This window comes from Amaranthus tricolor, chromosome 17, assembly GCF_026212465.1.
Source record: "Amaranthus tricolor cultivar Red isolate AtriRed21 chromosome 17, ASM2621246v1, whole genome shotgun sequence".
Taxonomy (NCBI): domain Eukaryota; kingdom Viridiplantae; phylum Streptophyta; class Magnoliopsida; order Caryophyllales; family Amaranthaceae; genus Amaranthus; species Amaranthus tricolor.
In genome coordinates this window covers 13,539,188-13,552,949 of record NC_080063.1, presented here as the reverse complement: position 1 = coordinate 13,552,949, position 13,762 = coordinate 13,539,188, and the positions used below count along the sequence as shown (strand labels likewise).

The 13,762-nt window shown below is 28.3% G+C and overlaps 1 protein-coding gene across 1 annotated transcript; it reads left to right on the top strand.

The window, feature by feature from the left end:
• Positions 1 to 1,899: 1,899 nt before the first annotated feature.
• On the top strand, positions 1,900 to 11,612 carry LOC130804078 (cytokinin dehydrogenase 7). The gene is made up of 4 exons (XM_057668402.1): positions 1,900 to 3,084; positions 3,241 to 3,516; positions 5,218 to 5,480; positions 11,022 to 11,612. The coding sequence occupies exons 1-4, from the start codon at positions 2,380 to 2,382 to the stop codon at positions 11,338 to 11,340; spliced, it is 1,563 nt and encodes a 520-aa protein (XP_057524385.1). The 5' UTR covers positions 1,900 to 2,379; the 3' UTR covers positions 11,341 to 11,612.
• The last annotated feature ends 2,150 nt before the right edge of the window (positions 11,613 to 13,762 follow it).

Sequence of the window (13,762 nt, the reverse complement as noted above, 5' to 3'; positions counted from 1 at the left end):
TTATTTCAATCTTAATATCGTTTCGTTCCCACCTTTAAAATCCCTCAAAATTAACAAACATCTTCTAAATAACTATTGTACAGTGGCATTCAAAATAAGTTGTGTCCAAATTGTTAGCTCAAGTCTTTCGTTTTGTATAAGGAAAATTCTTCTCATTAGTTCTATTCTATCTTGCAAATATTGACAATAATCTTTTAATCCCTCAAAATTGTGGTAGAACAAAGAGCTTTCTGTTTAATTTAACTTTTCGTCCAAATAATAGACTAACGTTAATCCAATTATTACTATTTGTTTCTTATAAATTACTGCAACTAAATTATTTAATTATTGTAATATTTATTTTTTCATATATTTATCATTAAATGTTACATTTGAACATATATCTATGATGAATAATATGTTTATATTTATTATGAAGAATATATTGATTAATATTAATAGAAACATATATTATATGTTCATTTGTCATTATATATATATATATATATATATATATATATATATATATATATATATATATATATATATATATATATATATATATATATATATATATATATATATATATATATGTATGTATATATATATAATAGTTTAGGCTATGCATTTGGTATATAATAGAAAAGATTGAAGCTAAGGTTTGACAACAAACATTTGTATTCCTTTCCAAAATACCGGAATATTTGTCGGTATTTTTTCATTCAAACAGAAAAAATTGAATTTAATAGTTTTTCCAATTAATATGGCGCAATTTTACTTTCTTGGCATTCCAATGCCTTTGATACATTTATATTTTAGTCTTTAATATTACATTTTCATTTATTTTAATTCACGAATAAATTAGTTTAAATTAATGATTAAATAAATACAAATTAACCTATTTTTCATGTAATGAATTATTTTGTTTAATTAAATAATAAATTAGTTTAAATTAATGCTATACCAAGTTTTATTTTTTAAAAAAAGATAAACTAAAATAAAATATTGGAAAAAAAATATTAAATTAATGTAAAAAAATTCTAATTTTTTTATTTATTCAGAATTTTTTATGTAAATTTTTAATTTTTTTTCTCTAGTTTTACATTAATTATCAATAAACTTTTTTGGTAAATTATCTATTATAACAGGTTATCCGGTAACCTAAGTTTACTCTAGGCAATTAGACCATATGATTAGCATTATTGATGGTTAATCAATAGTTAAAATTATTATAGGATAGTCATGAAAAATATTGGATTACTCTATATAACTTTTCATTATTGTTATCATACATATAATATATTTTGTTCATAATAGTTATAAGTAGCGTTTGAAAAAGAATCAAATATAGCAGACCATACCCTAATCATAAGTGCTAAATAAGTTGCGGCTATAAAAATCTCGACCCTACCCTCTCGGTTTACCCAACAAATTGTAGTAAAAAAATAAACACAAAGTTTCAAATGAGACGATTTTAAATTACTTTCTCCTATTCTCCACAAGTGTCCTATTTATTTTTTGGGCACTGTTCATCTATTAATCTTAATATGCATTTTATTATAAATCTATAAGTTAAAATATAGTCAAGTGAGATCTTTTTTAATTCTTCTCGATGCAAGGATTATTTATATCAAATTTTCATAATTTTTAATTATGCACAATTAGAGATATTAAGGATTTGATAAGTGCATTGGATAGAGTGTATAAAGCAAATAGGACACTTATGATGGATATGAGGGATTATAATCTTAAAGTGACTATTTACGATTTTAAAATGATCATTTTATATAGTTTTAAAGTAATTATTTATAACCCTAAAATAATCATTTATATTCTTAAAATAATCAATTAAACAAATAAATTCATAATTAAACAATCTCATAAGAAACTAACTTGAAAAATAAAATAAAAACTTAAGTTGGTCCTTTTTCTTGTAAATTTTCTTCCCCAACTGGAAATCGAAACGTATCCTTATCATCCTCTTTTTCCCTCCTTTACTCTCCCCTCTTTCTTTTCTAGATTTCTTTCCTTTTTTTCTTTATTTAAGTGAAGAAATTAAAGTCTCAATTCTCAAATTATAAAAAGATTTTCTCCAAGACTCAAATAACATTTCAATTTGTATTACTTAGCAAATTCTCTTTCAATTGCCGTCCTTCTTTCTTTCTCTCTCATTGATTTTTGACTCTGTACTAAAATACTCGCAGTTCCCGAAATTAATTAATTAATCCCTAAATTTTTCCTATTTAAATCGCCTTCATTCCAAACATTCCCTTATAAACTGACATAAAATTTCATAGTCATACTCAATACCCAACAATTTAAGCTGAGAGATAAAACAGAGGTTAATTTCATACTCACTACAGAAAATTACGATTTAATTTCAAAAAAAAAAAAGAAAATATGATAGCATTCATTGAACACAGCTTCTTGGATGAGCAAAACGACGCCGCTCAATGGCAAGCAGCTCTACAAGAAATCCAGGGGACAGTTGCTTATGACTCCATCTTCACCGGTTTAGCCGGTAAAGATTTTGGCGGAATGAACCGGAGTAAACCACTCGCAGTAGTCCGACCGGCAAGTTCATTGGATGTAAGAACTGTTATTAAGGCGGCTCAAACGACGTCGTATCTTACTGTTGCGGCGAGAGGTAACGGTCATTCAATTAACGGCCAAGCTATGGCCGACAAAGGTTTAGTCATCGATATGCGCGCCATCGGAGACCATCCTTCCATTAACGTCGTCGTTTCATCAGTGAATGACGATAATTCTCCTCTGTATTTCGCTGACGTCAGCGGTGGAGCATTATGGGAGGATGTGTTAAACCGCTGCGTTTTGGATTATGGATTAGCGCCAAGAAGTTGGACTGACTACCTTGCTTTAACGGTTGGTGGGACCCTTTCTAACGCCGGTGTTAGTGGGCAAGCCTTCCGTTACGGACCCCAAACGTCTAATGTAACGGAACTTGAGGTAGTTACGGGTAGGGGTGAAACTGTAATTTGCTCTGAATCAGTTAACCCTGACCTCTTTTTTTCTGTTCTTGGTGGTCTCGGGCAGTTTGGGGTAATTACCCGTGCAAGAATTTCCCTTCAAAAAGCTCCTATTAAGGTTAATTAATAAATCTAAATTTCAAAAATTCATCTGATTTTATTAGAAAATGCTTTTTATTCACATATATTAAAGCATAAAAATAATTTTAATGTTTTTTGCTGATTTAAAATTGTGTTTAATTGGGATTTAACTTTATGTTTTGTGGGCAATTAGGTGAAATGGATAAGGCTAGTTTATGCCGAATTCGATGATTTCACCCGGGATTCCGAGTTCCTGGTGAGTCAACCCCAGGAGGACTCGTTTGATTACGTGGAAGGATTTGTGTTTGTCAATAGTGATGACCCGGTAAATGGTTGGCCTTCTGTTACTTTGGATTCGGATCAATGGTTCAACCCGGATTTTCTCCCACCGGGTTCGGGCTCTGTTCTATATTGCCTTGAATTAGGCTTCCATATCCATCAAAACCAACATCTTTCCCAGGTTAATTCGGTAAATATACTCAACTCACCACTTTAATTTTTCCCTTTTTTTTAATATTTTATTAACCGATAATTTTATTTGTCTCTGTTAAAATATGTACTACTATACCTAAATGTGGGACTATGGTTCTAAATTTGATTCTCGTTGTGAGTAGATGTGTACATTTGAGTTATCGTATCAATTTCGAATCAAATGAATAATTGAGTTTGCGTCTACAATGTTTTTTTTTTTTTTTTTAAATATTTGTAAATTCGCTTTTAAATCAGGTCAAATTAAAATTTATTACAAGGTTTGATGAATAAAAGTCGTCAAATTTATTTTAAACAATTCTAGTCGTGAATCTACTACGGTAACAAAATTTAAAAGCATTATGTGTAAGAAAAGAAAAAGGTAAATAATAATCAGAAAGTTGGCTAATCTGCTTTTGATTATTGCAAAGTACCTTTCTTCTTTGTAACAATTAAACAGATTAGCTTTAGCTTTCATCACTTTTTACCACTATTATGTAAAATTATGAGTGCTACTAACTGTTTTTATCAGTCAGATTGAGTTTACCCACATCTCCTCTTTGTACTTGAACGACTTAAAAGCAAAAATGTAATAACTGCTCTTATTTTTTTTTAAAAAAAAAAAATTATAAATAAATTAAGGGACTAGAAGTTTGACTTTAAATAATTAAGAAAATGATTAAAAATAAATGCTTTACGGTCTGGTCAAAAATGATGGTGGGACCCATATAACTTGTTTGACCATGATTTTCCTTGTCTTTTATCGGGTTATTCGTTTATTTACAGCCTGATGATGTTAATACTCTAAAGTTTAAATTGTGACGTGCACGAGTGAGAACTCATATCTTTTCATGAGTTGAATAAACTTTATTGTTTATTGGACAATAATTAGAGAAAAAATAGATGGAAAAACAACTAAAGAAAGTTTTTAATTATAATGTTAATTATAAGTAAAATGTTAAAATTGAAGTCAAAAGAAGAATTAAAAATAAAAAATAAAAAAAAAAAGGAGAGGAAGGGTTTGAAACTGACTATACGGTTTTTAGTTCATGAAAGAAATCTTCCATTGGATTTTCTGACACATTAACGTATCGAAACGGCCATGCAAAAACATTTCCCAAATTACTCCAGTGGCCCCCCTTTCTTGTGATGTCAGTCTCATAATCTTCTCTTCACCTATGTCTATATTAGTAATTCTGACTTCTTCCACCCAATTGCTGTCGTATTGCTGATCCTTCATATTTCCTGGTCCCCCACCCTTATTTTTTTCTCAATTTTGGGGGTAATGTTAGAGATCTCTATTAGTTGGTAATTGGGGTGAAAATTAAATCTGTATTGTATGAGGAATGAAAAATGCATCAAAGATATTATAGCAGTAATTTATTAGTTAGTTTACCATTAAAATTTGCGATTTGTTGGAATGATTTTGGTGTCAGACTTCATAAGTTATTGGAGCTTTTCTCAATGCTATATGGTTTTGGGATGATATATATCTTCTTGGCTTATAAATTTATATTTTTCTATTTATATATTATCATTCACAATAAGTCCAACTAAATTTAACATGATTCATTCAAAATAGTTTAAAAATAGTCTGAACCGACCATATTAACAAATCACGTCACTGATTGAATTGCTAAGTTCATTTATTTACCCCTCCCTAATTCTAATTGAACATTTTCTTTTATTTTTTTCTTTTCAGAAGGTGGAGAGTTTGATCGAACGGCTGAGTTTTGTGAGGGGTCTACGGTTTCAGGTGGACGTGAGCTACATGGAATTCTTACTTCGAGTTAAGAAAGCAGAGCAGCAAGCTACAGCGAGTGGGATTTGGGAGGCCCCACACCCATGGCTTAACCTCTTTGTATCAAAACGTGATATTGCTGATTTTGATCGGACTGTATTTAAGAAGCTCCTTAACGGTGGGATTGGTGGACCCATGTTAGTATACCCTCTACTGCGAAGCAGGTGATTATTTCTCTTTTCTCTTCTCTTTCTCTCTCCTCTTCTTATTGGCTGTTTTTATTTGATGCATTGTGTTCTGTATCCCCGTCTGCTACACTCCACTTGAAAATAAATTAAGAAAATAAAGTGATGGAGTAGTCTATAAATTTTGATTAATGAAGAATACACACCCAACTCCTAATCTCCACTTGGTTTGAGCCTTTGAGGGGTAATAAGGACCACTAGGAAACAATTTACTTGATATGGAAAGGATATGGATTGATTTGGACCTAAAAATACCTACTAAATGGCATGTTATTAGGGGTCTTCCCACTAGATTAGTGGGACCAAACATGTCTATAAAAGAGTATCATTTTATGTCTATGATCATTATTGAGTATTTTACTCCTTGCTTTCATACCATATATTCATTAAATCTTGTTGAGTAGCAAAGTTTGGGATATATGATATACAACATAGACCTTGTGTGAGTGTGATAATACGTAATTTATCTCAAAATATTGCTTCTCAACGGTATTTACTAGGTATGATGATACAGAATATTGAACAAATGCACCGTAATGATCATAAAATAATACTCTTTTATATACATGTTTGGTCCCACTCATCTAGTGGTAAGACCCCTAATTTGCTCAATTTTGTCTTACTATACTATTCTTTTAGCTTTCTTTATTTTAATTGTTAGACGTAGATTTCTAATAATCATTGCTAATGTCCATCAATTATATCATATGGAGTATTGTTTTTTATTTTTCATATCTCGTGTGAAAGCTTGATACTAACATTTTGTGGATACCATTGTTATATGAGGTATTTTCATATTAAGACACAGCCTAAATATAATAATTTAACTAATACAAATTATGAAATTTGAGCTTGTGATTTGGAAGTTGCCTCATAAAAAGACGATTTGTCATAAGAATAATCATGTTTAAATCAAACATACTGATCTGATATTTACCCAATCTTGTAATCAAAATCGACTTCAAAATACCTTAAAAGTTACTCAAAGACCAATGTGGGCTCAAGATTCGATATTGAACTAACTTGAAACACCTAACACGAATTTAACCCAATAATCCGAATAAACACCTATATTGGAAAGTTTTTAATCAATTTGAAATTTTCAAATCTAATAATCTTATGTCTCACTCACTTGATCGTATTTTGACTTTTATTGTGAAATCTTATCAACTTAAATATTGTAAAATAAATTAAACAAAAGAATATTATTTATCGATAGAAATATGAACGAATAATATTTATTACTCTTGGTATAATTCTCATATAATTATGAGAATTTTTGTTTGATTCATGTGTCTTTATATATTAGTATTTTAATATTAATATAATTATACTTCACATTTACGTTCAAAAACGTGATCACAACTACCTGGGATTTTAAGGATTTGGACCTACATGCTTAATTGCATATAGGTGGTCACTGCACAAACTTCATTTGTTTTACCTTCGATCATCTCTAATTACTTTTCGTTCTCACATTGATTTGAACCTATGGATTTTGTTCAATTACTTTCAGTGACCATGGAATTGGACCATGCATCTCACTGACGTGTCCATCTGATTGTGATTAGATTTAAGTTAGTGCCTTAAAAACACGACATCTGATGACATGTGGGACCCACCTCACCTTTAGTCTACCCTCAGTATCCACCACATAGGACTTGCTAGTATTTGCTAATTAATTCAATCTTTGATTATTAGGGTAGTTACGATTTTTTCGAATTTTAGTTTCAAAATCTATCCGTTGGAACCTTGCAATAATTTCTAGAATTTTGAGCTTGATATTCCCATCTTTTTACCTTGTTTGGTTATTTAGCTAATATAACTGGTTGGACGTAAGGTCATCAAAATAGGTCCGATAATTTGATATTTACCAGATTTTGTAATTGAACTTGACTTGACCCGACCTCAAAATGAATGTAAAAATCAATGTGGACAAAAAACTCGATTTTAAACCAACCCGAAACACCTGACTCAAAATTGACCAGAATGAAACATATTGATTGATTACTTGATCAGTTGAACGTATTGCAATAAATGTTGGTTGTTGCTATTTATTAGAGAAAAAATGAATAAAAAACTAAAAAAGTATTCCAAATAACTCTTAAAAGCTAGTTTTTCGATTGACCTAAAAGTTATTTCAATAATATACATTTTAAAAGGAAGAAATGGGGGGACTTTATAATATAAAACATGAAGTATAATATAATATTGTGTTGATCCCCTATGGAGTTGGACTTAAAAACTGTACGCTAATTAGGTCATGCTCATAAAATAAATTAGGTTTGGTGTTTCTGTTGACTGTTGTACTCATATTTCTGAGTATCGCCAATAGAATCTCACATTCTATACAAGGGCATTTGGTAGATCATATATTTGGATATTTGCCTTTAGTGAACCCGTGATGAAACAATACTTGGTAACTTATGTACCTAAATGCTTTTGATTTGGTGGGCCACCACCAATAATTCCACACTCATAAAATCGTCAATTTTAACCTTTTGCTTTGTGCTTTTTCACCTCTCATTAATGTGTGCGCTTTCATGCTCTTTTAATATGCCCATCATCTCTTCAATTGTTAAAAGCAATTTGGGTGTTTATTCTGGTTATCGGATCAATTTTAGATTAGGTGTTTTGAGTCAATTAAAATTAAATTTTGTGTTTACATTGAGTTTAGTAAAATTTTAAATTCATTTTGAAGTTGGGTCAAATCAGATTCGCTTAAAAAAAATCGGGTAAATATCGAATCGTCGTGTCTATTTTAAATACCTATAAAAATTTTCTTGTTCAGTGAAATCAAATTGTGCAATTACGATTAAAATAAAGTAAATTTCATTAATATGAAAAAAGTGGTAAGATTTATTTTCATTAGGAGAATGATGTAAAATGAGTGGAGTTGCCGAATATAGAAAATAACCAAATTTACGGTGACAGAGTTAGTAAGTATTTTATTATCCCCTTTTGACGTTTATCCATCAATGCTCTTTTGGAATTGTTTTACTCCTAGTATTTATGCGTCCACGCTTTGTTGTCAATGGGCTGTGGTTGATGTGGACATTAAAATGGAGAATTTATTGAAATACCAATAAGGAATTAAGTCATTTATTACAAATGGGTAATACTAATTAATTTTGCAATCGGTCAAATTTTGAAAGTCACCTTACCCCATAAAACACAACAAAATTAGAAATAATAGAAAATCAATTTTATACTATATCATTTGAGAGTTTTGGGAGTATTTGGCAAATAACAATAGATTATTTGGCTTTTTAAATTAGTTTGTTTAAATTAACTATTTTTATTGGTTTTTATTTACTAAAATGTTTTGTAAATTGTTGACCGTTAATTAAAAGGAAAATAGTTCAATACAAAAGTCCTTATTTCATTTTGGTTGACTATATTTTTCATACTATATTTTCAATTGGCTGAAAAGTCATTTAAATATTTTTTTCAGCTTTTTAACTAGCTAAAAAATAATCTAAAAGTTATTTAACAAACAACTCCATCATGGTCTTTAACATACCCCAATAGCTTTACTTAAGATGAGGGAGAAATGTAGCTTTCACAATGGGGTAATCAAACTTTTGGCATTTGAGAAAAGACAATAGGCCATTTAAAATTGCCAACCATATGGTACAATGACACCATACTTCGTCTGGGTCTCCCAACGGCTGATCGATTTTTTGCCTTTCCTTTTTACTGTTGTGTACTACATCATAACATTATGTGCTTCTCTGTGATCTTCCCACACTAAAAAATGACGTGCTTATGCCCAATTATTTGTTGGTTTCCTCTGTTTTGGTCAGTCATAATGTAGCAAAATGACAAATGCTTTGATACAAACTAGACATTCCAAATGCAGCTCCTACCTTAATTCTTAGCCTTAAATACACCAATTATCACCTTCATACTCCCCTTATCATGCCAACAATGTTTAGCCCATGTTTATTCTTTAATCTATATCAACTATATTTTCTATTATTTTGTTTCTTTTTCTCTATGTTCCATTGTTGTGCCCTCTTGCTTTTTTTTCTTTGAATTTTTTTTATTGTTTGTTCCTTTGTTAGCTAATGTTTCCATCTTTCACTCATTTTGCATCAATTGTCATTTTGGTTCGTCCCAATTAATTTTGCATCATTTTTATTTTTGGACAATGACTCACTATTTCTTTTAATCTCATTTATACATTTTAACTCTCTTTTAATTTCATCCATACAATTTATGCTCTCTCTTTATTTATTATCGATTTCTTAAAAATCCAACATTTTCTCTTGTTGCAAAGCTATTGGGACAGAGAGAGTACTTGCTACATTTCTTTATGTACGTAATTCAATGTATATTTTGATATAAAATATCTTTATATTGACTAAACTAAAAATTATAAAAATTACATATTGAAAAACTAGGTTTTAACAATAAAACATCACATATGACTATTATTTCTTACGCATGAGTTGGAGTTACCGAAACAAAATTGAAAATGGATAATATTATTATTGAAATGTAACGAGTATTATGAAACGTAGAGGGTAATAAATATCCGAATTCTACTGGATTTTCATTTATGTTCATCTCGTTAATTCCAGTGTTTTCTATTTAGGCTATAATTTGACATTTTCTTTTTAATTATTATTTCATCTATATATTTCTTCTATTTACTATTTTTTGTCTTAGTTTTCACCTAAAATTTAAACTCAAATTCAAATAGATGGAAGCAATACCTTTTGAGAAATTATGAGTTTGTATTAACTCATCACAATTATACTTGATAGTCAAGCAAAGTAAAAATGTAAATAATTGAAAGTGGGGTTATTGTGTGTGGACGTAGAAACTGTAGGACAGTAGGAGTCACCTCAATTTGGGGTCATCTTGTATTCCTGTCCTCATGTGGATTTTTTTTTTGTTAGGAGAGGTCCAAAAATGGGAAGGACAATTATTATTGAATTGGTGATTTTATTCACAAAAAAGCTTAGGAATAAAATTTAAAGCTGATTTTGAATAGGATCATAGCAATCATCACTAAATCCAAAACTTTAATATGGAATATCTATAATTTATTATTGCCTTTCTTTTATTTATTTTCATTTAATTAATATTATAATTGTAATTATAAATAAAGATCAGTCATAACCTATCTTTAAAAATCACAAAAAATACAATTTATATGACGCTTTTGAACCATAAATTATTTTAACTCTAAGTTTATAAATCAGATTAATCGGCTAATCGCTAGTGTTGCTGATGTCAATATAACAAAATTAATTAACAGTCTTTCTTGTTTGAGACCGTCTCACGGTGAGGCAACCTCAAAATAAGAAGCCCATAAGCTAAAAATTTCTATTATTGGGCTATTTAATCTAAATATAAGATATGCCTCATGATGACTCGGTGAGACCGTCTCATAAAAGAATTTGTGATTAATTACCCTAAAACTCTGGTTATTTTGGCCCCTTTATCTACAAATAAATTTGGCCTGACTTCGCTTTTGACCGTAGATTTTATACTTTTTTGTTAAATCAGGTGGGACACACGTACATCAGTAGTAATTCCAGAAGGAGATATATTTTACTTGGTAGCATTGCTCCGTTTTACATCACCTAATCAAAGAGTGCAAGATTTAGTGGCTCAAAACATGAAAATAGTTAGGCATTGTAAAAACAAAAGGTATGATTTCACATTGTATCTTGCTCATTACCAAACACAAGAAGAGTGGAAGCAACACTTTGGAAATCAATGGCAAAGATTTGTTGAAAGGAAGGCCATGTTTGATCCTATGGCTATTCTTGCTCCTGGTCAAAAAATATTTTCTAGGAATCAAAAAATTGGTCAGCTATTGTAATAATAATTTTTTTTCTTAAAAAAAAATAATAATTACACCCTTTTTCGTTAATTTTTTTTTTCCTGATTTGGTATTGATATTGTCAATTAGTTCTTTATAAACATTATGAAGCAATGTAAATGAATTTTCCCTTCATAAAAAGTTGTTCGATTTATTGTAGAAGTGAACTTTTTCGCCTCATCTTCTACTATTATCATGTTGTAGTCACTAGTCAAGTAGTCATACACTGATGTTAATGGGAGAATCTTACAAACGAACCAAACAAAGTATAAATATGACAGGAAGAAGAAGAAACCAAAAGATCACTCATTTTTTTAGTCAAAGTTTTGTAAAAACAAAAAAAAAAAAAAACAAAATCTTGTATGGGAGGGTTTCATCGTGAGATAGCTTGTAGTTGGATAAATAGCTTAATAATAGAATTTTTAACTTTTTGAGATTTTTATTTTGAGGTTGTTTCACCCTAAGACAGTCTCAAACAAGATGAGTTGAAAAAGTAAGCTTTGTACGGTAAAAAACTCTAAAAATAAATGCCCAAACAAAAAATTTTCCAACCAAACCTGGGGTAAGACTATTATTAAACTAAGTTAAAGTCAGCTTAATAATCGCCTCTTGTTAGTAACAAGAGACGATTGTTGAGCTGACTTTGACTCAGTGTAGTAATCGTCCGCTAACATCGCAATTACTGATCTGAGTTAAAGTCAATTCAAAAATCACTCGATGTTACCACAATCACGCCCTTTAGTAACATCGAGCGATGTTGGGCTGACTTTGACTTGATTTAATAATTGTTTGCTGTTATTAACAGTGTGCTATGTCTTACCTCAGGTTCAATAGAAAGACATTTATTTTGGAAAATATTTTATTTAAACGCTTATTTTTTGTAATGTTTTTTTTTATCATAAAAAGCTTTTTATTTTCTCTTTCAAGTTTTGTGATGGAGACAATAGAAGTTACATCATGGTTTTTGTGTGGATTATAGCTAGCGCCTAAAGAATGTTGTATTTTGTTACCATAACGGCCCCTTTTATAATCGATAATAAATAATTGAAATGATAATGAAAAGTTAATATAATTTTAGTAGGAATAAATTTATTGGTCATTCTTATCTCCTTTAATAATTTCAATTTCTTCGTAAAATTTATTTTAATGCATTACTATTTGAAAATGTGGTATTAGATGGTAATGAAAAATGGTCATTCATGAAAAGACATGATACATATCTTGAATAATTTACACTAAACCGTTTCAATTTTCCACCATTTAGTATCGATTAACAAACGAACTATAAGTAATTTACTACAAGTAAATAAGAAGAATAATAATAAATTTGACACAAGTTGATCAAAATTAGCTACATCTTTTAAGTATCTAATCTTACTATTAATTATATTTGGACCTTCAAGCTCATAAGATGATTACAAGACTAATATGTAGACAAAGAAATGTTTCTCTTTTTTTTATCTACATATTACTCTTTACTATGTCATATTACTCTTTTACGAATACCGTGTTTTGGCTTAAATTTGTAAACTGTAATATTTAAATAGTTATAAGAGAAAATTATTTAAAACTACCTTTTCTATACCCTTCTTTGCAAAAAACTACCTTTTGTAAATTTTTTTGCAAAAAACTACCTTATTTAAAGTATTCTTTGCAAAAGACTACCTATTAACGGTTTCTTAGTGTTTGACCGTTGAAACTGACGTTGGCCATCACGTGCAAGTCACGTGATGTATTAAAGTTTTTTTTTTAAAAAAAGTAACAATAATAATAATAATAAAAATAATAAAAATAAATAATAATAATAATAATAATAATAATAATAATAATAATAATAATAATAAAATTTAAAAATAAAAAATAAAAAGAAAAATAAAAAAATAATAATAATATTAATAAAAGTAAAAATAATATAAATAAAAATAATAATAATAATAATAATAATAATAATAATAATAATAATAATAATAATAATAATAATAATAATAAAAAATAATAATAATAATAATAATAATAATAATAATAATAATAATAATAATAATAATAATAATAATAATATTCTTATTATTGTTGTTATTATTATTATTATTATTATTATTATTATTATTATTATTATTATTATTATTATTATTATTATTATTATTATTATTTTATTTTAATTATTTTTTTATTTTTATTATTATTTTATTTTTACTTTTATTTTTATTTTTATTTTTTATTTTTATTTTTTTTATTATGATTTTTATTAGTATTATTATTATTATTATTATTATTATTATTATTATTATTATTATTATTATTAATATTATTATTATTATTATTATTATTATTATTGTTATTATTATTATTATTATTATTAATATTTTTATTTTTATTTTTATTTTTATTTTTATTATAATTTATATTATTTTTTTTATTTCTT